This window comes from Pyrus communis, chromosome 2 (assembly GCF_963583255.1).
Source record: "Pyrus communis chromosome 2, drPyrComm1.1, whole genome shotgun sequence".
NCBI classification, from domain to species: Eukaryota; Viridiplantae; Streptophyta; class Magnoliopsida; order Rosales; family Rosaceae; genus Pyrus; species Pyrus communis.
The window spans coordinates 7,181,443-7,208,741 of record NC_084804.1 but is presented as its reverse complement, the minus strand read 5'-3'; the positions used below and the strand labels follow the sequence as shown (position 1 = coordinate 7,208,741).

Below are 27,299 nucleotides of genomic sequence, written 5' to 3'. Positions count from 1 at the left end.
ACTATATATGTTTCTTGCACAATGCAGATGGCGGGCTTGTAGGATGCCGTGATTGGTCGTATAGTAGCACATGGCAGGGTGCATGCTTGTGGAGTCCAAACTGCAACAAGGCATGCACAAAAGCAGGTGCGACTGCTGGAGCCTGCGTACTTTTCAAGTGCGTTTGCTATGATGGTAAAAGTTGTCCGCAGGGCCGCCTCCCTGCACACTAGCTATACTCCAAAATGCATTCAACTTTCAATGTATATGTACGTACTTGGCACGTATTACGTTCGACTAACTACGTACCTATAGCTCCTTCATGTGTTTGTAAATGATCAATGCAATTTCTATACTATGTAAATTACTTACGAAGGTTTCGTACGTAATGTTCGCTACTCGTATGTATAGGAAGCTAAGCGATGTAAAGTATGATAAGTTTTACACATGATGATGTTGTTTACTTGTAGAGACTATGTAAGACTATAATTGTACATCATATTTCCTTTTGCTTGTGGTGCAAAAATAGGGCGCACAGAGGGAGGGGAAGGGTAAAAGAGATATAACTGGAAAGTCAATTGACATATAATCGCACTCTAACCTATTTGTGCACTTACATTTTTAATGAAAAATTCATCTGTTGACGAACAAACCTAAGGGCGATAATTAACCTAAGCTAAAGAACAAACTAATTAATCTCGATTACCCACCCACTTAAAACACAACACACTACCTACAAAATTTTCTCTCCTTATCTCACACATTTAGATGGCTACAGCAGTTTTGGCTTACAAGTTTTTATAAACCAAAAAATAAAAAGATCGATCCTTAAAAAATATATATAATTCGTTGGAATTTTTAAACCTGGAAACAAGATTCCTTAATTATTTTTCTTAAATAGTGACATCCTTACTAAGGAAAACTTGTATATTCATGAGAACATTAAATAGCGGTATAACAACTTAATCATGCGATGTTATGTCAAGAAGTTAAATTATTATAGTTTCACATTTTAATAAAAAGAAAATTCATTTTTTTTTAATTAGTATTTTGAATGTTCACCACCTTACGCCTTTTCTCTGTACTATAATTTGTAAGAGCATCTCCAAGAGAAGTTTTAAAATTTTGTTAAACTAGCAAGTGACCGATGTCAAAAAACTATTTTAGTTACTCAGTTTAACTTTTTATTTTTAACAACACTCTCTATATCAACAAACTTTAATTATTTTATTGTTAACAATTCAAACCCAACCTACCTCTTCATTTTTTTCCTTGGTCGAGGGTCTACCCTTGAATTTTATTATTTTTTATATTTAGCTTAAAAAATAGTGTAAATTTAAAGAGTAACTATTCATTTTGCTATAATGCTTGTTTTATATAGTCGGTTAGAGATGTATTTTCTTTCAAATTTAACCATTTAAAATAGAGTTTTGATTGTTTCGCAGCATTCTTGCAAATGCTCTAATAACTTCCAACATTACACCTGTGGTAGTTGTAATTAGTAATTAACAGTGTACTGCTTACGAGCTACTAAGTTTTTATCTTTCTTAAGAAAATTCTTCTTGTACACACCTTTGTTAAAAAATGAACTTTATCACTACCCAACAGTGCACATTCACAACATGGGTTCAAGATCCTCTCAATATCTAAAAGTATGGAGCCTAATTACTCTAAAATTCAAGCCGTTCAAGTTTAGGAGTTCTTTTGAGATAAACCGATATAATGGGTTAAAAATCGTATCAGTCAAAACTATTTACGTGGCACACATATGACTGAGAAGTTTGCTACATAAGTGCCAATTGCCTAAAATATTAATAAAAATCAGATGTTTTTTTACACGTGACACGTCTCAAGAAATAAAAGGAAGGTGGGCAAAAATTGAAGGGTAGGAATACAAAGAACGTGAATTCGAATCTCGTGTTGCGTAAAAAGCGAGAAACAAAAGAGATGGAAATTCAAAAAGAGCGAGTGCGAGGGATGGCGAGAGATAAAGAAAAAGGCAGAATATGTCATGTCATCAGATACTCCGTCCGCTCAGTTTCCTCACGCTTTCCCTCTCACCTTCTCTTTTGCAAAACGCGGGACCCACCGTCTCTGTTCTATCGAAGCTTCTGGATTTTATTCGACCCAAAAAGCAAAAGTTCCCGGGGGGGGAATTTCGTCATTCTAACCTCTCCGCGTACTACGCGCCTTCTGCGTGGTTGCCTCTTCACGACTAAGGCAAAGCAATTGCGCGAGGGCAAGACCGTCATTTCGTACGCTCCCCCGGGCATATGAATGGGACCAACTGATCCGCCAAACAGAGGCCCTCATTTGTTGGTTTTTGTGGGTTTTTGAAGAAGAAAGCGAATAGGAAGTTGAGTCGAGTTCTCTCTTTGATTTGTGCGTTTGCTCCCGATTTTCCAATGGAACGAGGCGGCGGCGGTGGATTTAGGGGAAGGGGAAGAGGGAGAGGGAGAGGGAGTGATGGTGCTGGTGGTGGAAGAGGTGATCCTGGCGGCTATGGCAGAGGAACTGGAGGGAGACGTGGAGGAGGAGGAGGAGAGAGAGGAAGAGGCGGTCATGACGGCGGTGTTAATGTTGGCGGGCCACAGTACCACCACCATCATCCGCCGCAACAGCAGCCACAGCCGCCACTGCAACAGCAGCCACAGCAACAGCAACCGCCGAATCAGAATCCGAGTCAACAACCGAGGCCTAATCCATGGAATGCTCCCGCTTCTACCAGAGCATGGGGGCCCAGAGCGCCTGCTCCGCCTGCATCTCCGGTCGAATCGGCCCCGAACATCTCTCCTGATCCTGGTATGATTTTTTCTTTTTCTTTTTTTTTTTTTTTTTTTTTCCATTGTGGTCCTTTTTCAGATACAATTGTAATTAGTAATTGTGACGGTAGACTTGGAAGCATTTTTTTTTCTTTTTTTTTTTAAATGATTGCAAATATTTAATTTGTAGATTTAATTATTGCAATTCTTTCCCTAATTTTGATCTGATTTAGCTTTACTGTTTAGGGTTTCTGAGGTATGGATTATGTGTGTTATGACATATAATGATGTATGATAAATTGTGTGCTTTTTGCTTGATCTTCTTGGTTTCAACTGACCCAGCAGGAAGCGGTTTTGCGGTATGTTTGGTTCGAGCATTTGATTGATTTACTAAGAAATGTTACACGTTTGTTATAATTATTGGATATACAATTCGACTTGGAGTCCAGTTTTCGGAAACAAATTAATTTGTTTGTGTGAGAAAATTGTTTGTCGGAGTTAGACAGCTTTAGGTTTACTGACCTCTGTGTTTTGTTCTGTGGGTCGTTTACTACAGTTAGTCCGGTTATTTGAATTTGCTTAGATAATTGGGGTTGGTGATACCTTTTGCTCTTTCTTCTTCACAGGTACTCTTGTTCCTGCAATGCAATCAATTGCAATTTCAGGACAGACACCCCCTTCATCTTCTTTGGAAAAGGCGAGCAATCATGTGCCAGTGAAGCGGCCTGATCGTGGGGGGATGATAGCTATCCGAACTGCTAGGCTCCGCGCTAATCATTTTAATCTCAAGTTCAATCCTGAGAGTATTATAATGCACTATGATGTTGATGTTAAGCCAGAACACCCTGCTAAGAATGGCCGTCCGGTGAAGATGTCAAAGTCTGAACTTGCTGCAATCAGGAAGCAGTTATCCACGGATGATCCTTTGAATTTTCCGTTGTTAAGTACAGCATATGATGGTGAAAAGAACATATTCAGTGCAGTGTCGTTGCCCACTGGATCATTTAAGGTGGAAGTTCCTGAGGAAGAAGGCACGCGGTTCAGTTCGTACATTTTGACTATAAAGCTTGCGAAGGAGCTGCAGCTTTGCAAGTTGAAGGAGTACCTAAGTGGTCAGCTGTTGGATATCCCTCGTAACATATTGCAGAGTATGGACTTGGTGATGAAAGAGAATCCAACTAGGCGCATGATTGCTTTTGGGCGAAACTTTTACCCCACTGAATCTCATCCAAACGATGACCTTGGATATGGTGTTGCTGCCTTCAGAGGCTTTCAGCATGGCTTGAAGCTCACTTCTCAGGGTCCTACCTTGTGTCTGGATTACTCAGTCTTGGCATTTCATAAGCGCATGTCTGTTATTGATTTTCTCCAACAGCAAATAAGGGGATTTACTTTAAATAATTTCCAGAGTTATAGGAGAGATGTTGAGGATGTATTGAAGGGATTGCAAGTTAACGTTACTCACCGCAGAACCAAGCAGAAGTACCTCATTAAGGGGCTTACTGATAGGAATGCAGGAGATATTACATTTGATGCTGTAGACATGGATGGCCAGAGTCCACCTACGAAAGTTAGACTTCTTGATTATTTCAGGGACAAATACGAGGAGATTCGGTACAAAAACATTCCTTGCTTGGATTTGGGGAAAAATGGTAGAAGGAATGATACCCCAATGGAGTTCTGTGTCTTAGTTGAGGGGCAAAGGTATCCAAAGGAGTATTTGGGCAAAGAAGCAGCCATCATGCTGAAGAACATCTCATTGCCTTCACCAAGAGATAGACAGAATCGTATATACGACATGGTACGATCAAATGATGGACCTTGCGGGTAAGTGAATTTCTGTCCCTCCTTTTTCTAGTAAATTGAACTTCTACTGTTCATTTGAATTTCTTGAATTCAGTATTCTGCTTGCATGGAAAATTGTAAACTAGCGTATATGATTTTAGTTAGTAGGTAGTTGCTTTCTCTGAATTGAGAAGTGAGACCTCTTATTCTGTTATAACACTATTTACGAACATGCTGGTGATAGTGGACTCGTTTGCATATACTGGGCATTAAGATAACGGTTTACACATGAAAATGGGTTGTAGAAAAACATAGTGGTTTTAGGGAAATCTAAGCATTAGAATCATAAGCATACATGAACATGCTTATAATATGGAGATGGTTATTACCATTTGGAGTGACTTTATTCGGCCGTGATTAGCTTTGATCCTGATTTTTTGTTATTGGCAGTGGTGGTATCATTCAGAATTTTGGATTTGAAGTCAACCAGAATATGACACCAGTAACAGGGCGTGTGATAGGCCCTCCTGAGTTGAAGTTGGGTGCTTCTGATGGCAAGGTGGTGACTAAGGTGACTGTTGACAGAGAGAAATGCCAATGGAATCTGGTTGGGAAGAGAGTCGTGGAAGGAAAACCAATCATGCATTGGGCTGTACTAGACTTCAGCAGTCATGATCGTTATGGACTGGACCCTAACCAGTTCATCCCAAAGCTCATTGCTCGGTGCAACAAATTGGGAATCAGAATGGAAGAGCCTCTTTTGTATGAACCCACTTCTATGAGGCCATTCTCTAGTGTTCAGATGCTTCGTCAGCTGCTTGAAAAGGTTAATGAAAAGGCCAAAAAAGAAGGCAAAGGTTACTTGCAACTACTTGTTTGTGTAATGGCAAAGAGAGACCCTGGTTACAAGTATCTGAAGTGGATCGCTGAGACTCAAATTGGTATAGTGACACAGTGCTGCTTGTCAAATATGGCCAACAAAGCAAATGACCAGTACCTTGCTAATCTTGCACTCAAGATCAATGCCAAGCTTGGAGGCAGTAATGTAGAGCTAATTGATCGGCTCCCCCTCTTAGGGGGTGCAGGCCATGTTATGTTTGTGGGGGCTGATGTCAATCATCCTGCTGCGCGAAACACAACAAGTCCATCAATTGCAGCTGTTGTTGCCACTGTAAACTGGCCTGCTGCGAATCGTTATGCTGCACGAGTTCGACCCCAGTACCATCGTAAGGAGAAGATAATAAATTTTGGAGACATGTGTCTCGAGCTTGTTCAAACTTACGAGCGGTTGAATAAAGCCAAGCCAAACCAAATTGTTATCTTCCGTGATGGAGTCAGTGAGGGCCAGTTTGATATGGTTCTCAATGAAGAGTTACTAGATCTGAAGTTGGCTTTAGCAAGTATAAAATACAATCCAACCATCACACTTATTGTTGCCCAGAAGCGGCACCATACTCGTCTGTTTTTGGAGAATCCAAGGGATGGGGGTTCTACAGGCAATATATCACCGGGAACTGTTGTGGACAACACAATCGTGCACCCGTTTGAGTTTGACTTCTATCTCTGCAGTCATTATGGAGCCCTTGGGACAAGCAAACCCACGCACTACCATGTTCTCTGGGACGAGCACCGGTTTACTTCTGACCAATTGCAGAAGCTCATATATGACTTGTGCTTCACTTTTGCAAGGTGTACCAAACCTGTATCATTGGTCCCACCGGTTTACTATGCTGACCTTGTGGCATATAGGGGGCGATTATACTTTGAGAGTACGGAGGGACAGTCTCCAGCGTCAGTATCCTCCGCCTCCTCCTCATCCTCGACATATTCACGGCTGTCAGTGTCTTCTCTCGATGAAAGGTTTTGCAAGTTGCACGTTGAACTGGAGAACATAATGTTTTTCGTATGAAGGCCAAAGCATGATTCCACCGATTTCTTTTTGTGGAACAGGACGGAATTCCAACCTCCTGAAAAGGAGTTTGTGCGTGAATCTAATGGGTTGTTGTGTCGTAATGTTATGTAATAGTCAGTTCAATCTGAAACAGCAGTAAATCCTTTGTGGTTTTAGGTATCTCTGTGTTTCTTTCTTGTGTGTTGTATGAAATATTGTGGGTTTGATATGGGTTACAATGTTTATGAATGTAAGAATATTGAATGATATTTATGGGAATGGAACGTGAATCTGTTTGTTAACCTCCTGCTTTGGATAATTGAATTTCCTTCTAATCTGTGTTACTTTAATTTACATTAGTACTCTCTGATATTTTAATCTCGTGTTACTTTAACTACAAGATTGTTTTGTACAATGGTGAATTAAGGTACATAAACAAGTAGAGGAGAGTACGAGGAGAAAAAGGGTGTGAACGATGTTAATTTGAATGAAATGCAAGACTTCCTCCAACTAAAGTAAAAACGAGGAGCGTGCAAGGAGAGAAGGGGAGTGTGGATGATATTGATGTGAATGAAACACGAGACTTCTCCAACTAGAGTAAAAACGAGGAGAGAAAGGGAGTGTGAATGAAATTGATTTGAATGAAACACGAGATTTCTTCCCGCTAAAATAAAAACTGAGTGTTGCTAGATCACCTGGTCACCTAATGTAAGATTAATATAATATTGATATCACTGTGGTGATAGTAAATTGATACAATATTGACACTATTAATAAAATATTAAGTGTTTTCGTTGTCACTTAGCATTACAATCTAGTAGTATTTGTCTTCATTGCCTTAGGTTCTTAGATTTAATTCACGTCAAAGGTGAATTTGAACTAAATTATCATGACTTGGCTATTATGAGGTTCAACCCACTTTAGACCCCTTAGGTTAGATAATATATCAATTCCTCAAACCCTAAATTTCTTAATCCCAATCCTATATTTCAATTCTACCCCAATCTCATACCTCAATTTTGTTTTAAAATTCTCCACACCACCACAATTTGTTTCAAAGTTTAAGGAAGTTTTTTGGTGTTTTAAACTCAATTTGTCACCGGTCAGTTTGATTGCTTGTTGAATTGTTGATGATTAATTTGTTTTACAAAGTTCCATATACATATATATATATATATATATATATATATATATATATATGTTATATGTTAAAATATTTAAGTCTCGTAAGGTTTTGCTTCTCAAAATTTTTGCTCAAGTGGGGCTATCCAATAAACGCCATGCCTTCATTGTTTCCTTTTAAAATATTGGCGTTCTTTAGGAATGAGGATCCTCTTTGTGGGGATCCTGGAGATTCATAAATCGTGTCCGTTTATCGTACATCGTGTGATCAGAAATTATTTTAAATTATTTTATTTAAAATTAAATACAAATAGTACATGACGGAAAACTAACCGCATGATATACAATAAACGGATACGATTTATGAATCTCTGAGATCCTCACAAATCGTTTTGAGGACTTTGTGTTTGGTTCGTGTGGGTGATATTTGAATCGATTCGAAATGGTACAAAACATGGAAGGTTTAAATTAGAAGTAGGCTGCAGGCACTGTTGTCTTTACTGTCGTTCTTTGTGGTCAGAAAAACCGATTAGCTTGCTTGTTTCAGTTGCATTACCGATGCTACTCAGAAAATGAATGTTGCGAGTTCCAGGTTTGTGCAGAGTTTATAAATAGGAAAGACACTTTTTTAGGCCAATTTTTTTATTATTAATAATTTCCGTACATTCATGTTTATTTTTGTTTCTTAATTTTTCTTTAGTTAAAGGGCCATAAATGTACAGGATTGTGTAGAGAGAGGGAGAAAAAAGGTCTACGGAAATCATTTCTCTATATGTTTTGATTATTTTTGTTGGAAAATATTAGTATTTAGGTTTTACTTGATAGGTTAGGATTTGGGCGTAAGTCATCCGAGTTAAGGTTTCTTAGTTTAATTCTCTAGAAATAGAGCTTGTAGTTTGGTATGAAAAGCAAATTAGTCACGATGTAGCATCTTGAAATTTTGTAACCATCTCAACGTTCAAATTTATTTAATAATATTCTTATTGTTTTGTATTCTTATTTAGTTATTTTCATATTCAACTATTTTTGGATCTAATCATAATTTATCTAGAAGTTTTGGTTATTTTCATGGCTCTCCCCCTGTATTATTGCATGCATGTATGCTGGAAGTGTTTGACTTGTGGTCCTTACCCTAGATTCCAAAGAGCTGAAGGATCATCTCATTTGTGGTGCATATTTTTACTTGTTTTTTGTTAATAGACTAATCTAGGGGAGGCATGCGAGGGGTTGGCAAATGGGTGAATGTAAAGTCCTCTTGGGGCTCTACCGGGACCACAAAATGTGCAGGTTGTCTGCAGACGTACAAGCTTGAAAGGTTGGTTGTTTCTGCTGGAGATTCCCCTTTTCTGTAAGGACAATGGCAGAGAAACATGTCATGAATTCAGAGACTAAAGGTTGGATATATTTGTTGATTGGGTTGGTGCGGGTGGGGGGGGAGTTGCTGTCTGCAAACTTATCAAGAAGTGCAGAAGTGTGGGGGTTCTTTATTGGCGGGGTTGCCCTGTAAAATGGAGCAACTTGTTATTTGGATGGTGAGTGAAAAGCTTTTGGGTAAATGTGGAGATGGCAGGTTGAAACTTGAGATTGGGGTGTTAGTTGTTTTGGTACTTGCATTTGGTGATGATTGAGGAGAAATTCTTGGGTTTAGACGTTTGTATGTAAGTGGATTGATGGTGCATGCGTCTGGTGATGGTTTAGGAGAAATTCTTGCGTCCGGATGTCTGTATATAAGTGGATTGAACAAATTTCGCAACTTCACCACCTAGATTCATTAGGGTTAGGTCAGGTTTATGAAACTACTTTAATGTGATTTAGTTAATAGTGTTGTGAGAACAACTAACCATTGGATTTATATCTTTCAAACCTAACTGTTCATCTTAGGTAGTACTAACCACTACTTAGTATTGAAGCAAAATTGCAGGCTTTGATGTACCAAATAAAGTACTCATCACACTTTGGTTGGATAGATAATAATTTTACACTCTAATATTCTGCACTATACAAAAATAGCCATTGATGGAAGAAATAAAGGGAGCACATACTCAAAAAGGAATAAACAAAAAGACCCAACAGAGACACCCCAATCCCATCACCACTCGACTGCTTTCAAGGATCATAGGTATTTCATAAATTCGGAACAGCGTCTGGCGGTGGAGAAAGACTAGGGTGTCATTGTAAATATCCTGATACGCGCGAGTATAACACTCATCACGTAACCTCTGCTAACATGTAAGAAGCCTCTCCCTCACAGTGATGCCTTTAGTTGCTTGTGATGATTGAGATAAGTTCATTGGCTGTCCATGTCACAAAGGAGAGGTTCTGAAGTTTCCTGAGCAAATCTTTGTCCGCTGATGATAGCATGGGGACATATTCATGAGCTGAGAATTGTTCACAAACACAAAAATAATTAAAAAAATAAATAAATACTTGATTTTTCACAACACAAATAAACAAATAAATACCTGAACTTTTTGCTAATTTGAGCAGTGTGTATGAAGCAAGCACTCTTTCCTCCACATCTCTGTCATAATTCAGATATTCTAGCAGCTGAGGCACAAGAACTGACCATGTCATTGACCTCAAATCTTCACCTCCGACTGCATCGAGAAATCTACTCATCCATGACACCGTCACAAGGCTCGATCGTGCTAAACTTGGGATGCCATTCGCCATGGAATCCGAAAGGGCCACGAGTAGTTCCTTGTTGCCACTTTTGAACAAAACAGTGGCTGTTTTTCTTTGCCAATTTTCCGTTGCTGCTTCGTCTTCGTTCTGATTTTTCGGATCACATAAAAATGGTGTCATTATTTGCTTTTTTTTTTTTTTTTTTTTTAATCTCGGCCGTTTTAGGGTAATCGAAAGCTTACCGAGTGTGCAAAACCATCCACAATGTTTTCTTTAAAGAGAAAAGAATTTCCTGGCCAATGACTGTAACCTGCTTCTTGTAAAAGCCAATGTTCTGTTGTTGCCTCGCCGGCATCAGAAAACCGGCCTCCCAACATTGAGAGAGCTCTTGCTGATCGTTGCTGGACTTTTACGTGGCACGTTCGACAGTTTATAGCTTCTATGATTGCTTCAATGGCTTCTTCTCTGTATACACTTCTCCTGAAAGGGTCTCCCTGCAACAAAACTGCTACTCCATATGGGAACTATTCAAGATATATATCAAAAGTCTAGAGCAAATGTTGATTTTCTTTTCTGTGAACAGTTTGGTAGCCAGAAGTTGAAATAAGTTTAGAAAGATTTTACAATTTCTACCAGAAAGTTGCATAAACACGAACGATGGATTTACCATAAGATCAAGCTGTAGCAATACTGATGCAATTAACGGGCGTTCTTCAAGTGGAGCTCTCTGCAGATAGACCAATAAAATCTGCATTGTGTTAAAGCCGCCCGATCCTTCTTTCAGCCCATCTAGGATTTCAGTGATCTTTGTTCGTCTGCAAAGAATCATTTTGTTGAGCAGAAAAACATAAACGAAAGACTGAAAAGAGGTAAACAAGAATTTCTTACCTACTAAGGCAGAGCATTTCGATCAATAAGGTGAATGCGGAGCCAGTAGAGTTCTTGCCATTTCCAAGTACAACGAGTTCAAGAAGAGAAGCCTTGTTGAGAAAATCAGCCAAGTAGTTTCGACACCTACCATCAGCACGAACACAACACACAATGATCGAAGTAATGTTGTTCCTCTCATGAGTCTCCCCTCTCTCGATTTGTGCCACCAGAAGGCTCAGCCCTCCTAGAGAAATTACCTCTCCAGCATTCTCCAAGTTTCGATCTTCATCAAAACCGGTAAGAAGCTGATCTAAAAGGTACAATGCCGCCACTTGAGGACTGCAACGAACTGTGAATAGCATCTGCAACTGATCTCCAAACTCTAGTACTCGAAGGACTAGCGCTGCCCATTCGACTGATATCATCTGTTTTGCCTTTGGCTTCAACAAGTAAAGCAGAATTGCAGCTTTCAAAAATAGACCATTACTTCTTAGAAGTCTCATAAAAATTTCAAGCTGTGGATCTGAGTTCAGTATGATCTGTCTAATCATCTCGTTTCTCGTTGTGAGTTCAGCTAAAACTGAGATTACTAATTCCAAAATTTCTTCATCACTAGAAGCAAACAACACCTCCAACATTCCCTGAATAACGGGTGGCCTTGATAGCTCAGCCTCAACGACAGGATCACCATGTGAGTCCAACCAAGCCTTGGTAATCACACGAATTGCAGTTTCGCAATCACTTGGATTATCGGAGGAGCAGATAGTGCTAATAGCACGGCTTAAGTTGCTTGAAGGTCGAAGATGGGAGTTATCTTCTTTTCGGATTGAATTGTTCTTGACTATGAGATTCTTGCTCACCAAGCATACTGTTGGTGCATTCTGGCATCTAAAGAATCCAAAATGGTCTGACTTCTGTGTCTCTGACTCAGGCCATGGCGCAATTATCGGATTTCTATGACTTTCGCTTGATGACCTTCGCCAACTAGACCTTTCTCCCCTCTGCCAAAATTAGAAAATTGTGATTATGTGAATTCTCCACTGCAATATGTATTCAATCATTTACAAAATAAAATGAATTTAGTAAATAATTGAGATGAAGACAGATTCACCCACATGAACATAATCTGCACAAAGATTTTCCTCCTCTTCATCCAAACCCCAAGTATCATTTAAAACTCCTTTTTCATCATCGAGGTTCACAGATCTTCGCTCAAGCGTGGAGCCAAACACAGATCGGTATCTTCAGTGATTTTTGAAACCATCAAATAAGATACACGATGACAATACAAACTACAAGTCATATATACGTACTAAATATTTTGCTAAAAAATGAAATAATTCCATGTATTAATACTACTTACAAATTTTTGTTGAGTGAGGAATGTGAAGTGTAAGAATCTGATGATCTCCTTCTCGATGATCTGCAACTGCTTATCGAAGAAGGTAAAGGTATAGTAGGAGGAATGGGAGGAGCCTCAGCCCCAACTTGAAGCCACTCCTTGTAGTACAAAGCAAACTTTTTTGTTCCCATATCCATTTGTTCATCATACACTCTCGTCATGGCTTTCATTTTCTTCTCCTTCTCACCGTCCTCTGAGCTCGAAAGAGCATCCATTTCCTTGGCATACCAAACCTTCACATGTAAAAGATGTGGAAGAAACAAATGCTCCCAAAGATCAGGGAGCAAATGTGTGCGTGCCAAACCCGGTGAATCACAGAACACTTGAAGCAAGTGCCGTGACGAAAGCTGGTCATTTTTCTCAAGCTTGTGAACAATTGACAAGTAAAGCTGAGCACAAGCAGAAATATGAGAATTGCTAGAATTTGAGGAACCAACAACGTTAAAAACCTGAATCAAATTCTTCACTGTTTTCGCCCTAACTTCCTTCTTCGTCGACCATTGATCTTCCACCAACTTCTCAACACTTTCAATACCCGATTCCAAGTTTCCCAACATCCCATTATCCAAATCCTTTTTCTTCCTCACCAAGCAAGACCTGCACTTTTCGCGGATTGTTTCCTGAAAAGCCTCATCCTTCACGTACCTCCCTACGTAACCACTAAGTATAGAAACCACAGCTCCAGTGGCAACTTCATCAATGGCAGCAGGCTCACTAGTCCTCAAACTCTCCGAAACCAATGACTTGGAATTCGACCTCTCCGAAGTAGTACTAACCCTTCTCGACAACCCTTTTCGCGTCGGAGCCTTGTGGTCCGAAAAATCGCCACTTTTCCGATCATGGCAGATGTGTATAGGCAGCAAAAGAGCCATAGATTCATATATTTCTCTGTACTTGAGTGGTTTCTGGCCTTTCGGGTACCTTTTGCTTTCGAGTTCGAGTCTTTCTTCAGTGAGCATTTCCTTCAAGGAAGCCATTTTTCGGGGGATGATTGGATTCGGGATTGGAGGAAAGAAGTGCTTTTGAAAAGCTTCTCCTTCACTGACATTCCTTCAAGACCAGAAAATACAAAAAAGACAGCTATGTTCAGCAATTACAAGAGAAACAATTGAGAGATGGATACAGAAACGACGACAAAAACTGGACTCTAGTGTTGCCCGGTCCCTTTCTAACGTTTTAACCGTTTCTTGTAACGGTCGGGATCTGAACCGGTTTGGGTTTGGACCGGGGTTATTTTTAACTTTTTTCTTTTTAGGAAAATGAAAGAGTTTTTTTTTTGTTTTTTTTTTCACTTCGTTCTGCCCTGACGGCTATTAAAAAATTCAACAGCAAGTCCCTCGGAATAGCAAAAAAGTAAGAGTAACAAAGATGCAAACTATACAATAAAAATATTCTAATCTATTCGGATTGAGATTTAAACTTAGGTACAAAGAGGGGGTAGTGTTTTAACTAATTGACTTAACCCAAGAGGACAGTGTTTTAACTAACTGACTTAATCTACATTAACAATTTTTGATATTTTATTTTATTAACTTTGATATTAAACAAAAAAAAGTAGCATATCTTTTGGTATTCGGTTCAAGATGTGAGCTGCTAATTAAGAGCATTCATAATGGAAAATACATTTGTTTTTTACTGGAAAGCTCTCGAATGATGGAATGTAAATTTTTCATCTTTGCTGGAAGATGTAAATAAATGAGATCCGAAATTTGCATTTTTCTTTGTAGTTGACATTTTACATCTCCCAAAAATTTAAAGTGAGATGAAGTAAATTACCTTTTTATTAGTTATATTTTGTTGGCGTGAATGGGTCATATGTGTCTATGAGGAAAACTGTCTTAATTTTATTCATTATGAATCTCACATGCATCAACAATAAAATATCACTTGTGCATGTGTAGGTGACTTAGAATGAGGATCCTTACCTGATCTTCTAATCACATCCGTTCATCGTATATCGTGCGATCAGAAATCATTGTAAACTTTTTATTCAAAATTGAATAAAATCAATACCTAACAAAAACTGTCCTCACGATATATGAATGTAATTAGAGGATTCTCAGGATCCTCACAAAGAGAATCCTCTCTTGGCGACTTACTGCAGCATTCAAGAAATTGGAACTTATAATTGTCACGTCATCATTTAGCGATTAAATTGACAAAAAAATTTACGAAAACTTGACATTGTAATGAATTTATAAGTTGATGTATGATATTGAAATTAAAATGATGAAAAAAATGAGGTATGTCCTGAATAATAAGGTACGTCCACCTACCATCCTGTACACCTCCCCCTTTCCCTGCGTCACCCCCCTCACAATCCCAGCCACAGCCACGCCCTTGCTATACTTTCCGACAACCTCAGCCGCCGGAAATTCCCCGCCGTTTGCCTCTCCAGTGACCCAATTACCCGCCGAACAACTTATACCGCCAACTTCTTCCTTGTAGCCGCCCAAGCTTCATCGTCGAGCTTTTCTTCGACCATTAAAGCCTCCAAAAGCACGAAATCGAAGGACCAAACACCATCTGGGTAATCTTCGATTATGCAATTTTTTTATTGAAATTTGAAATCGAAGCAAAAGTATTAAATATGAATTGTGGGTTTTGGTTAGAACTGGAAATGCAGAAGGAGCCGCGGGGCTGTGGTTTTGGTGGTGAAGGAAGGGGAGAGGGTGGATTGATGGAGGTGGAAGAGGGAGGCAGATTGTCTGCCCTCCTTTTTATCTGCACTTCTCATCTCTTCTTATTTTGTGCGGTCATAGTTACGCTACATTAATATTTTATATTAATTTTTTTTATAAAGATAATAAGATAAAAAACAATGAAAATATAAAATATTAACGTAGTTTAACTGTGACTGCATAAATAGGAGGGGATGAAAAATGTACCCAAACAGAATAGCAGACAATCTTCGGGGAAGAGTGGTGAGATGGATGGTTGGTAGGGTGCGGGGCCCACTCTTTCTTATTTTACTACTTTTGGTGTAAAACAAGTTTTATCTTTTTGTATTTTTGGTAAAAAACCATTTTTGTTTATATGGCACAATTGAGTCATTGACAGTAAAACACGGTCTTTATATTTGTCACGTTATTACTTAACGATAAATTTGATGAATTGATTAGCATAGGTCTTTGTCATTGTAACTTGTAAGTTGATGTATGTCATTGTTATGTGACCTAAAATTAAGGTGATAAAATGTAATTTTTCTATTATTTAATAAGATAATATTATTCACACATTTCTTTTTACCTTCATAGATCTCTGTTAATTTTTATCTTTCAATCGTATTTAATTTATTCGGTAAGACAATCAAAAATTAAAAATTATTTGTATAAGATAAACAAGTCCTATTCAATATACATCCAAGCAACAATGCATGTTTGACCATTTGATCATTGTTACAAGTTAGACTGATTGATTGATCATGATGATAATGCATGATATATGTAACATGTTGCCTAGTGGTTAGAGAAAAATGGTTCATGTCACATGCAAAAGGAAAAGTAAGAAGAATACAACAGAAATATACAAACTAGTTAAGATAAAAACACAAAGGTAACATCCTCAAAAGCTCATGACTCGTATGAGTCATTGGCACCTTGTGGCTGTGTTAGTTGTCTCCTCCTCCACTCATTTCGCCATCTCTTTCTTGTCTTGTTCTTTGGTTTAGCCCCTTTCAGCACCTCTTGTTCTTTACTAAATTGACTAATGTTACCTTCCAAATTTTTACTTTTTATGAACCAGTTTAGCCCAACGTTTTCGTGTTCAGGCCGTTTAAGTTTTCGGTTCGGGCTGAAGGAAGAGTCGGTGTCCGGGCGGGTTTTTTGAAGGGAAGTTATGACATCAGCAGAATAAAGAATTTGCTGAACCTTGTTCATTAATTTGTTAAATAAAGATATGCCAACAAAGTTGGGGAAAAAAAAACACTATTCATCAAAGTCTTTCAATTTAGTCCAATATGGAGTTCTAATTTAGTCTTGGCAAAGGGTTTGAACATCATATATTAGTTTTTTTTTTGTTACAAATAATATTATTAATGCCAAAGAGATCATATTTTGTGTACTATATTTGTGTATTATCTGATGTGGCAAACTATGTGTTACAAAAACATTATTAGTATCACGTCAATTAATGAATTTATCTTTTTTTTTTTGTATATCATGTGTAATGCCACGTCACTTAATAAAGTTATCTCATTTTTTTTTTCTTTCAAATAATGAATTTATCACATTAAGGGCTGGTTTGGTATTGTTGTGCTTTGAAAAAAAAATTGATTCTGCTGTGCTGTGAGAATAAGCTCATTTTTGCTGTTTCACGTTTTCAACTTTTTTTCACCCAAAACTGTGAAAATAAGTTGTTTTAAAATGTTTACCAAACACCTTTTTGAGCTTTTTTTTTATACCCACTTTTTATAAAAGCACCTCAGTACCAAACTAATACTATGTGACCTGATTATCATTCGCCTATATTATTTGGTAGAAAGAATGCAGTCTTACAAACTGTATCTTTTTCTTCGTACCTCTCCTATATAGAAAGAAAAAAAAATGATGTGATCATTTGATCAACAAGATGTATGCAAGTCGACATTCGCTATATGCATGTTCTTTATAGTTGATTGGTACTCCATGAACTACTTTATGTAACATAATGTACATGTTTTATTATCGCATATTATATAGGAAATGTTCTTTCCCCATACAAACAATGAATTTGAAAAGAAAAATATTACCTACTACCAAGAAGGAACAAGAGAACCCATCCCATATTATGTTATATTTGACTGTGACTTGTGAGCACAGGACAGATATTTGCATACTCGATCACTAGGAAATTGCTAAATGTGTCGTATAAGGTTTTCTGGTCAAATAGTTTCGAAATTGATATAACTTCTTATTGGTACTTGACGATGAAAATCAATAGAAATGGTTCTTGAGTCTGTCCACTATAAGTCATTTTGGTTATTCTGTGAAAAATATGTCGTTAATTTGAAGGGTTGATTTGATAAAAATATTCTTAAAAAAATAGTCGGGAGACTACATATTTACACCAGATTTGTGTACATTGCATGTGCCAAGTGATTATTTACACCATTTTTTTATAAAAGCACATCAGTACCAAACCAGTACTAAATGTTGATTATATGTATCACTTGACACATGCGATTGTACACAAATCTGGTGTAAATATGTAGTCTCTCGACAATTTTTTTTTAAAAGTATTTTTGTCAAACCAACCCCTCAACTTAACGACAATTTTTTCACAAAATAACAAAAATGACTTATAGTGGACAAACTTAATAACCACTTCTATTGATTTTCATCGTCAAGTGCCAATAAGAAGTTATGTCAATTTCAAAACTATTTGACTAGAAAACCTTGTATATGACATTTAGCAATTTCCTAGTGATCGAGTATGCAAATATCGGTCATGTGCTCACAAGTCACAATCAAATATAACATAATATGGGATGGGTTCTCTTGTTCCTTCTTGGTAGTAGGTAATATTTTTCTTTTCAAATTCATTGTTTGTATGGGAAAAGAATATTTCTTATATAATATGCGACAATAAAACATGTACATTCTGTTGCATAACCAATCAATTATAGAGAACATGTATATAGCGAATGTCGACTTGCATACATCTTGTTGATCAAGTTATCACATCATTTTTTTTTTTCTATATAGGAGAGGTACGAGAAAAAGAGACAGTGATCATGTCGTAAGACTGTTCATTCTATCAAATAATAGAGGTGAATGATAATCAGATCACATATACTAGTGTCTATTCGATTACGAAAGATTTAAAAGTTCATTCAAATCTTGAAAAAAAAATTGAAAGGTTTTAGTTTTGGAGTAGATTAGGAATATGTAAAGTGTATTTTTTTTTTCTTCTAAATTTTTGTGAGAGGGAAGGAATATATGGAAGTGAAATAAGTAACGAATGAGTGAAAGTAGCATTATGACTAACCACTACGGGGTAGCTCAGTGGTTATGAACGAATTTTAGTCTCGTATTCCACATGGTACGTTCTGAATTCAATTTTTGGTGTTGGTGAATCACACAATGATGGTCAGAAAAGGCTAAAATGCCTATGTAAGATCCCCAAAAGAGAAATTGCAGTGGTGAAACCACCAACTAGTCTTTTTTTAGGAAAAGAAGTAGCATTATGACTAGTTTTTTTAACAATTTCCTTCACCCAATTGTTTGCCTATCACATTCAAAATATTTCACACAAATATAGCATACAGGGCTATGTACAAATATTAACAACTTACCATTTCCCTACTTAAAGCGCGGGTATCATCACTTATGTCAATTTTTATCAGAAATTTTATGAAAAAAAAGCATCACATGTTAAACACGTGGGTCATATTTAGAGACAAATTTTGGTCGCTTCTTAAGGCCTATGTGACTTGGAGTGAGAAATACACTGACTAATCTCTTCGTCTCGAAATAATTTTGTTGACTTTATTTGGTTTACTTAACTCACGAGCTTTTTAATTTTTTGTAAACGAAGTTTTTATCTTCAAATCATCTAAAATCTCAAAGTAACGAGAGGTTCGTAAGAACGACTGCGTTTGTAATACGTGATTCGTTTTGATGGAATTTTAGACAATAATTGACATGTAGTCCATTCCCACTGCAAGTAACTTTTGTTTGGTAAATTGTCAAAAGAACAAATGGTATATCAGCATAACTTCTCATGGAACCAGTCAAAAAAAAAATGCCAGATGCTTATCATCCTAGCCTTTAAAATAAAGAAAAAGTTGTCATCTTTGCCTTTGAATCACAAGGTATTGCAACTATGGCCGACACCAAAGCTCTCTCTCTCTCTCTCTCTCTCTCTCTATCTCCCAATTCACAAACGAAAGCGAAAGATAAACCAAAATAATAAACCACTGTGCCTACGATGGCTCTCCGTTTTTCCACACTGCAATTTGCAAACAAAAACAAAAAGCTCCCATTAATTTACACCGAATGGATGACGACACTGTGTGCGTCACCTCACCCCAGCTGGGATCGCTGATGCCATCTCAATCGTCACCAAAGCGACTTCACCTCCCCCTAACGAAATTTCTCACCTCTTTCTCACCTCTCTCTCTCTCTCTCTCCTCTTTCTCTCTCTACTTTCTGACTCTGTTTCTCTGAATTGATTCCTACCCTTTTGGCTTCCCCCCTCCCTGCCCTTTCTGCCAATCTTGGGATTTGATATCTGTGAGTGTTCTTCTGGTTGATATGGTCGAAGGCTTGATTCTTCTTGTTTTCGGGCTTTGTGTTTGCTGCAATTTTTCTAAGATTGATCCTTTTGATACTGTTTTACTTTGTTTATGTTGTTCTGGGTTTTGAAATTCAGGTGGGATTTGATAGGAAAACCATAAAAGTTTCTGTTTTGTGCAGTGTAAAAATTACAGCATAGAATATCGTTGATGCAAAAACTGGTTTGTATTGTTCTAATTAGATCTTGAGCATCAAGATTTTAGTTTTGTGTTTTAGATTTTACCTTTCAAAATTGAAGAGCGAAAGCACAGTTTATGACAGGTTTGGATTTTGTGTTAAGGTTGTAAACTTCAATTCTGTGATCGTATTGGATCATCCCCTTCTGTTCAGTAATCGGCTTATCTCGCTTTTCGTTTCTGGAAAGCACTTTTGCTTGGAGATTTTCTTGACCATATCAGTCGGAAGAATCATAATATTTTGAGAGCCGTAGCTTGTGATCGAAGAATTAGTTGGGGCTCTTATTCTTCGAGCAATATGTGATTACGCTTGACGTCGATACGTCCTTAGGCTATACTTTTGGTCTGAAGTTGATCAATGGCTTATTCAGCTGAACCATCATCCTCTTTGAGCTTTACGTCCTCACCCCCTTTGTCAAATGGTTCGATAAGCCTCAACGTATCGTGTTCGGGCTCCGAATCGGTGCCAAATCTTGAAGTAATCAGTTTGTCCAAGCTTAGTTCCAGTTTGGAGCAGCTGTTGGTTGATCCTGGATGCGATTTTAGTGATGCTGATATCGTCGTTGAGGGGATTCCTGTTGGTGTTCACCGATGTATATTGGCTTCGCGGAGTAGGTTTTTTCGCGAGCTATTCAAGCGAGAAAAGGGGTCTTCTGGGAAGGAAGGCAGGCCAAAGTACTCTATGAGCGATTTGCTGCCTTACGGGGATGTTGGATACGAAGCCTTCTTGGTTTTCTTAAGCTATGTGTATACCGGAAAGCTTAAGCCTTCTCCGATGGAGGTGTCAACGTGCGTTCACAATGGATGTGCCCATGACGCGTGTAGACCTGCTATTAATTTCGTTGTGGAATTGATGTACGCCGCTTCCGTTTTCCAAATGCCCGATCTGGTTTCGATATTCGAGGTTGGTCTTCTGTTGTTTTGAATTTCTGAGCAGATTTTTGTTAGTCAAGTCTATGAGTACATGGATTCGTAAATCAATATATTTTTTTTTTTGGGGGATTTTCTATCCAACTTAGTTATGAATGTTGTGATAGATTACTCATTCTTTTGGTAATATATATGGAAAATAGTTCTGATTTGATTGTCTGTGCATTGGCAGCGGCGCCTTCTTAATTTTGTTGGGAAAGCTCTGCCGGACAATGTTATCCCGATTCTCGTGGTTGCTTTCCATTGTCAGTTGAATCAGCTCATCGCTGAGGGTATAGAGAGAGTGGCACGATCGGATATTGATGATATATCTATTGAGAAGGGACTTCCTGATGAGGTTGTGAAGAAAATCAAAGTTCTTCGCTGCAAAGCTCAGCGGGATTGTGTCTCAAACTTGCCACCTGTGGATCCCTTGCGTGAAAAGAGAATCCGGAGAATACATAAGGCTTTGGACTCGGATGATGTTGAACTTGTGAAACTTCTTTTAACGGAGTCTAATATAACCCTCGACGAAGCAAATGCTCTTCATTATGCTGCAGCTTACTGCGATCCTAAGGTTGTGACTGAAGTGCTTGATCTGGGTCTCGCTGATGTTAACCTCCGGAATTCTCGTGGTTATACAGTGCTTCACATTGCTGTCATGCGCAAAGAGCCATCAATTATCGTATTGCTTCTCACTAAAGGGGCTCGTGCGTCGGAGCTAACATCAGATGGTCAGAATGCTGTTAGTATTTGCCGGAGGTTGACAAGACCAAAGGATTACGATTCAAAAACAGAGCAGGGGCAAGAAGCAAACAAAGACCGAATATGCATTGATGTTCTAGAGAGGGAAATGCGGCGGAATCCGATGGCTGGAGATACATCTATATCTTCCCAAATAATGCCTGATGATCTGCACATGGAGTTGCTGAACCTGGAGAACAGAGGTAAGTGTTGCAAAACAAATAGCATTTTATCAACGATGGTCGACATATCTTGCAAAACAAAAGGGATTATCCAGTATTATATCCTTCCAGTTTTATTTTGCGAGGTTCTCTTGGTAAAATGTTGGTTGTGGATATGTGGTCTTCTTATTTTAACACCTGAATTTCAACCTTTTGCCTTCATATTTCTTCTTTCGATTGGTTTAGTGTGTCTCTGATTCTCTGGCGCGACATCTTGCACTTGTGATTGCAGTGGCAATTGCCCGATTGTTATTTCCTGCGGAGGCCAAGCTAGCCATGGTCATTGCCCATACAGAGACAACGCCCGAGTTTCCTAAGCCATCGTCATCGAAAGGCTCAAGTGGGAATCTGATGGAGGTTGATTTAAATGAGACCCCCACAGTGCAGAACAAAAGACTCCACTCTAGGTTGGAAGCCCTTATGAAAACCGGTAAATCATAAACGCATGCTTTTATCCGTTGCTGCGGTTTCAATTACATAATATTTAGTCATTTGTTCTAAGCTTTTTTGTATTGTGGCAGTCCGTTTGGGTAGATGCTATTTCCCTCATTGCTCGGAAGTCCTGGATAAGTTCATCGAGGACGACCTTCCTGAATTGTTTTTCCTCGAGTCCGGCTCCTCTGATGAGCAGAGGGTAAAGAGGAGGCGTTTCATGGAGCTAAAGGAGGAAGTACAAAAGGCATTTACCAAAGACAAGGCTGAGTTGAGCCTCTCCGGGTTGTCTTCATCATCCTCCTCGTCATCTCCGAGAAAATTTGGCGCAAATCAGAAGGTTAGGAAATTGTGAAGGCGTGTAAATTTGTACCTAATAAGCCTTCGAAATACGAACAATTTTTTTCGAGGTTACTGACGAGAGTGTAGGGAAGTGTTGGCCATCGGATCGGTAAAATCTGGGCAGCTTTGAATTGCTCTGTTAACTTCACAAACTAGCAAGTATCTTAGTTTTGTACTTCTGTAAAGGATGGTTTTGATCAATGACATTTACCTTTTTATCTTTTCTTATAAAGCTCTCTTATGGAGTTTACGGACTCGAAACTTTGGGTTCAAGGAAGAATGCTCTTGACGAATTAGTAAGTATTCAATTTCGATACGTTGAGCGTGGGGGCATAGGAACTCCTATTTAAGAGAAACAAGATGACATTTTTACCAACAAAATAGTGAGCATAGAAAAGTTGGTAGGATGTATGATTCGTTCGAAAATACTCATAAAATAATTGAAAGAGTTTTCGGAATCAATCGTTAATAAAATGACAATTGATTACTAGAAAATCACTTTATTGATTCGTACAAGAAACACATAGTTGATGTTTTTTACAGGAAGCATTCTGAATATTTTTGGAACTTAAATTTTTTTCTTCTTCTAAAAACACTTTTAGTCATTATAATACAGTTCCAAACATGTCTCTAATTTTTTACTGTACAGACTTAGACGACGTCATGTCTTTTGGCCATCTGCATGTGTGCTCGAACATTTCTTTGAGTAAAACCATTTTTTTCCCCTAATAGTACAATGGATCATCTTATTTATCTAGACTTTGACCGTTAAAATTTAATTAAAAATTTAATGGTCAAGATTTTACGCTAAAAGGTTTTAGTATCTTATTTTGTTTTCTCAACGTACGTAATATTAAAAATTCCAAATTCTCATAATGCCTCAGTCCTAATTAATAAACAATTATTTAATTATTTATCATTTTTCGTTTCTTCTTCAAAAAAAAATTTTCATAATTTTTAAATTGCAAAAGTGAGGCATATACTGCGCATGTGCTCTGCACACGGGTCCTCGGTTACACACTTAGACTAACCTATTCTTATTGAAAATGATGGATTATCGTGATGGTTAAAGTATTGGGTTTAAATTAATTTTAAACTATCACTTAATACTATAGTCTAGTAATATTCTTTTTTATTTGAAGATAAGAGGTTTTAGGTTCGAATTTTATGGATGGCGAATTCGATACCAAATTAGACTGCTCATTGTGTGGCTTTGCCGAACTCCCTTCCTCTTAGTGTGAAAATATCGATGTACTAAAAAAAAAAATTATAAAGGAATAGATCCGTGAAAATACTTTTCTATATAATTTTGGGCACATGATTTTATGAGACCCTTTTTGTAATGTTTTTAATGATCTGAACGTCTATTATTTAAGTTATATCTCAAGATCATGTCTACTAAAATCAACCAAATTTGAAACCATATAACTATTGGATTAAGGGTTTAGAATTTTTGTTGTAGAACAGTATTCGTTAATTTCCTTCACTACAAATGAATGTTTTGATAGTTTGAGATTTGTCTAATTTTTTGCAAAGATGATCTATAAATTCTATGGTAGAAAATAAATCGTTTGTTGAAACACATTACATAATAACCCCTACGAAAAAATGTCAAAAATTTTGAAAAAAAATGGTGTCGCAAATACGCACTATATATATAAGTTGTATTCAATAGACCTATTCTAATTCAAACATGTTTCCTCACTAATATGAGTTAAATTTAGAAATATCAGTATATCACTGCTTAGGCTTTAAATCCTGGAGCTAATAAACGTGGAAGCCAACGTTCAAGCATCGTCACTCAAAACTACGTTGACTATTTGCGCAGTAGCATCTTCAACCTCCTCCTGGATTGTTTTATCCCATCAATCATCATGCTTTGATCCATCTCGTTAATCTCCATGTTTGAATCTAGCCCAGATTAACTAATGGCTAATTCATCCGACCCATCTTCCTGCTTGAGCTTCACCTCCTCTCCCCACATATCCAGCGCCTCCATAACCCCCAACTCCTCCGCCTCCGACCCGCTGCCCACCCCCGAGTTACTCACCAACCTCAGCTCCAATTTGGGCCGGCTACTGGCCGACTCCGGCGGCGACTACAGCGACGCCGAAATCACCGTCGAGGGCGTTCCGGTTGCTGTCCACCGTTGCATTTTGGCTTCGAGGAGCGAGTTTTTCGCGGAGTTATTCAGGCGGGAAAATGGGGATTCCGAAAAAGAAGGAAAGCCCAAGTATTGTATGAGTGATTTGCTGCCTTTTGGGCATGTGGGTTATGAAGCGTTTCTGGTTTTCTTAAGCTTTGTGTATACTGCAAAGGTGAGGGATTTTCCGGTCGAGGTTTCGAGCTGCGTTCACAATGTGTGCGGCCATGAAGCTTGTCGACCCGCCATTGAATTTGCTTTGGAGTTGATGTGTGCTTCTTCGGTTTTCGGAATGCCGGATCTGGTTTCCATATTGCAGGTTGGTTGGTGTTGTTTGCTTTCTGAAATTCTGATCAAACATTTTAATCACATCGAGGAATTAGTCAACTTTAGCAATTAGTGTTCTTTTTTACTTTAGAAACCATGAGCATGCAATGCACAGAAAGTACATGAACACCTTATGAGTCATCAACGACATTGAAATTGTCTACTATGTAAAAAGACTTGGTTGTCTGCATTTTTTGGAACCTTTTACGCTTTTAAATTTCGCCCCTCCTCCGACAATTCCTGTTTCGTCACTGGTTTCGGCCACCTTAGTTGTGTATCTGTATTATGTTTTTCGTTTTTGGTCAACTTCTATCCAACTCGTTTTATAGAATGCAAAGATAGATTACTAATTCATTTGGAAAGAAAAATGCAAGGTTGTTCTGATTTGGTTCTGTGTATTTGGCAGCGACAGCTTATCGATTTTGTAGTGAAAGCTCTGACGGATGATGTTATCCCAATCCTCGTGGTTGCGTTTCATTGTCAGTTAAGTCAGCTCATTGATCAGTGTATAGAGAGAGTGGCACACTCAGATCTTGATAGTATATCTCTAGAGAAAACACTTCCTGACGAGGTTGTGGAGAAGATTAAAATTCTTCGCCGCAATTCTCAGCACTGCTGCGACCCAAACATGCCAGCCGTGGACCCCTTGCGTGAGAAGAGAATCAGGAGAATACATAAGGCACTGGACTCAGATGATGTTGAACTTATGAAACTTCTTTTAACCGAGTCTGATGTAACCTTAGACGAAGCCAATGCGCTCCATTATGCTGCTGCTTACTGCGATCCTAAGGTTGTGGCTGAAGTGCTTGGCCTGGGTCTGGCTGATGTTAACCTCCGGGATTCCCGGGGTTATACAGTGCTTCACATTGCTATGATGCGGAAAGAGCCATCAATTATAATATTGCTTTTGTCTAATGGCGCTCGTGCATCAGAGCCGACTTTGGAAGGTGAGAGTGCTGTTAGTATTTGCCGGAGGTTGACAAGGCCAAAGGATTATCATACAAAAACAGAGCGGGGGCAAGAAGCAAACAAAGACCGGATTTGCATTGATGTTCTTGAGAGAGAAATGCAGAGGAATCCAATGGCTGGAGAGGCATCTATATCTTCCCAAATAACGCCCAATGATCTGCACATGAGATTGCTGAAACTGGAGAATCGAGGTAACATTTCTACACTCTCAATTTGATTTGTGAAGGCATTGTGGTGGCAGATCATAGTCAGTATCCTTTTTCTCCTTGAATCTCAACCTTTCACGTTTGATGTTTCATCTTTTGACTGGTTTAATATGAGTTGAGTCTCCTTCACTTGTTAGATAAGGCCTGAATCTGAAGTGCATTGTTTATTCCAGTGGCATTCGCCAGATTGCTATTCCCTGCTGAAGCCAAGCTAGCCATGGCCATTTCACAGGCAGACACAACGCCTGAGTTTGCCGGGATCTCTTCGTTGAAAGGATCTAGTGGGAATTTGATGGAGGTTGATTTGAACGAGACTCCCACTGTGCAGAACAAAAGACTCCTTTCTAGGTTGGAATCCCTTGTGAAAACAGGTAACATGCTATTATTGTGGTTGCATTGCAGAGTTTTGGTTGATCCTTTTTTTCGGCTTATTTGTTTGTACGCCTTGACGAAAATCTGTGTGACTTTGCCCCCTATGCTTCAGTTGTCTTCTGTTACCCCATTCCGTCACGGTGGTTAGAAAACCAAGAAACCAATGATCTTAGATCTTATGCCACATCAGCCAAGTTAAGCAATTTTCCTAACCTACTGGACTGAATGGGGGTAACATGAGGCACGGAATGAAAGTATTTGTATGTAGAATTTGCTGGATAAAAGTACTTGTTTCGTCCTTTTTATTCTCTATTTGAAGCCTTCGTGTTCTATTGTGGCAGTCAGTATGGGTAGACACTATTTTCCACATTGCTCGGAAGTCCTCGACAAGTTCCTTCAGGTCGACCTACCTGATTTGTGTGTCCTTGAGACGGGCACCACTGATGAGCAGAAAATAAAGAGGCGGCGTTTCTTGGAGCTTAAGGAGGAAGTACAAAAGGCATTTGACAAGGACAAAGCTGATAAGAACCTATCCGGGCTGTCTTCGTCATCCTCCTCACTTCCTCCGAAAAAAGTTGGGCGCAAGTCCAAAGGTTAGGAAATTGTGAAGGCATGTAAATTGTATCTAACTGTAGGCCTCCCAGTTACTTGTAAAATGGATTCTGTTATTTCCAGTACTTCAATCAACAGATGAATTCTCTGATCAATGAAACAGTGTAATTCTTTACATTTCTCTCGGGTGCGA

The 27,299-nt window shown here is 38.4% G+C and overlaps 3 protein-coding genes and 1 pseudogene across 4 annotated transcripts; 3 read left to right on the top strand and 1 right to left on the bottom strand.

Moving 5' to 3' along the window:
- Positions 1-2,296: 2,296 nt before the first annotated feature.
- Positions 2,297-6,597, top strand: LOC137725541 (protein argonaute 2-like). The gene is made up of 3 exons (XM_068464267.1): positions 2,297-2,781; positions 3,368-4,568; positions 4,977-6,597. The coding sequence occupies exons 1-3, from the start codon at positions 2,385-2,387 to the stop codon at positions 6,433-6,435; spliced, it is 3,057 nt and encodes a 1,018-aa protein (XP_068320368.1). The 5' UTR covers positions 2,297-2,384; the 3' UTR covers positions 6,436-6,597.
- Positions 6,598-10,385: 3,788 nt separating this feature from the next.
- Positions 10,386-12,057, bottom strand: LOC137724650 (putative E3 ubiquitin-protein ligase LIN-1). The gene is made up of 3 exons (XM_068463394.1): positions 11,053-12,057; positions 10,832-10,979; positions 10,386-10,658 (listed from the first exon to the last, which is right to left on the bottom strand). Exons 1-3 carry the CDS (start codon positions 11,670-11,672, stop codon positions 10,386-10,388), a joined length of 1,041 nt encoding a protein of 346 aa, XP_068319495.1. The 5' UTR covers positions 11,673-12,057.
- A 7,462-nt stretch (positions 12,058-19,519) lies between these two features.
- LOC137725599 (BTB/POZ domain and ankyrin repeat-containing protein NPR1-like) lies at positions 19,520-22,758 on the top strand. Its single transcript, XM_068464339.1, has 4 exons — positions 19,520-20,793; positions 20,992-21,745; positions 21,996-22,193; positions 22,285-22,758. The coding sequence occupies exons 1-4, from the start codon at positions 20,248-20,250 to the stop codon at positions 22,548-22,550; spliced, it is 1,764 nt and encodes a 587-aa protein (XP_068320440.1). The 5' UTR covers positions 19,520-20,247; the 3' UTR covers positions 22,551-22,758.
- A 1,504-nt stretch (positions 22,759-24,262) lies between these two features.
- LOC137725410 (BTB/POZ domain and ankyrin repeat-containing protein NPR1-like) lies at positions 24,263-27,299 on the top strand (annotated as a pseudogene). The gene is made up of 4 exons (XR_011067519.1): positions 24,263-24,999; positions 25,414-26,167; positions 26,356-26,553; positions 26,896-27,299. The product of XR_011067519.1 is annotated as a BTB/POZ domain and ankyrin repeat-containing protein NPR1-like (transcript).

What these genes read in the sequence shown, in the direction of transcription:
- LOC137725541 (XM_068464267.1), top strand. Translation starts at nt 2,385, where the DNA reads ATGGAACGAGGCGGCGGCGGTGGATTTAGGGGAAGGGGAAGAGGGAGA. An exon ending in GAACATCTCTCCTGATCCTG is followed by an intron (nt 2,782 to 3,367) that starts GTATGATTTTTT and finishes TCTTCTTCACAG; the next exon opens with GTACTCTTGTTCCTGCAATG. An exon ending in TCAAATGATGGACCTTGCGG is followed by an intron (nt 4,569 to 4,976) that starts GTAAGTGAATTT and finishes TGTTATTGGCAG; the next exon opens with TGGTGGTATCATTCAGAATT.
- LOC137724650 (XM_068463394.1), bottom strand. Translation starts at nt 11,672, where the DNA reads ATGTTGGAGGTGTTGTTTGCTTCTAGTGATGAAGAAATTTTGGAATTA. An exon ending in GAAATGCTCTGCCTTAGTAG is followed by an intron (nt 10,980 to 11,052) that starts GTAAGAAATTCT and finishes GATTCTTTGCAG; the next exon opens with ACGAACAAAGATCACTGAAA. An exon ending in TGCTACAGCTTGATCTTATG is followed by an intron (nt 10,659 to 10,831) that starts GTAAATCCATCG and finishes GTTTTGTTGCAG; the next exon opens with GGAGACCCTTTCAGGAGAAG.
- LOC137725599 (XM_068464339.1), top strand. Translation starts at nt 20,248, where the DNA reads ATGGCTTATTCAGCTGAACCATCATCCTCTTTGAGCTTTACGTCCTCA. An exon ending in ATCTGGTTTCGATATTCGAG is followed by an intron (nt 20,794 to 20,991) that starts GTTGGTCTTCTG and finishes GTGCATTGGCAG; the next exon opens with CGGCGCCTTCTTAATTTTGT. An exon ending in GGAAGCCCTTATGAAAACCG is followed by an intron (nt 22,194 to 22,284) that starts GTAAATCATAAA and finishes GTATTGTGGCAG; the next exon opens with TCCGTTTGGGTAGATGCTAT.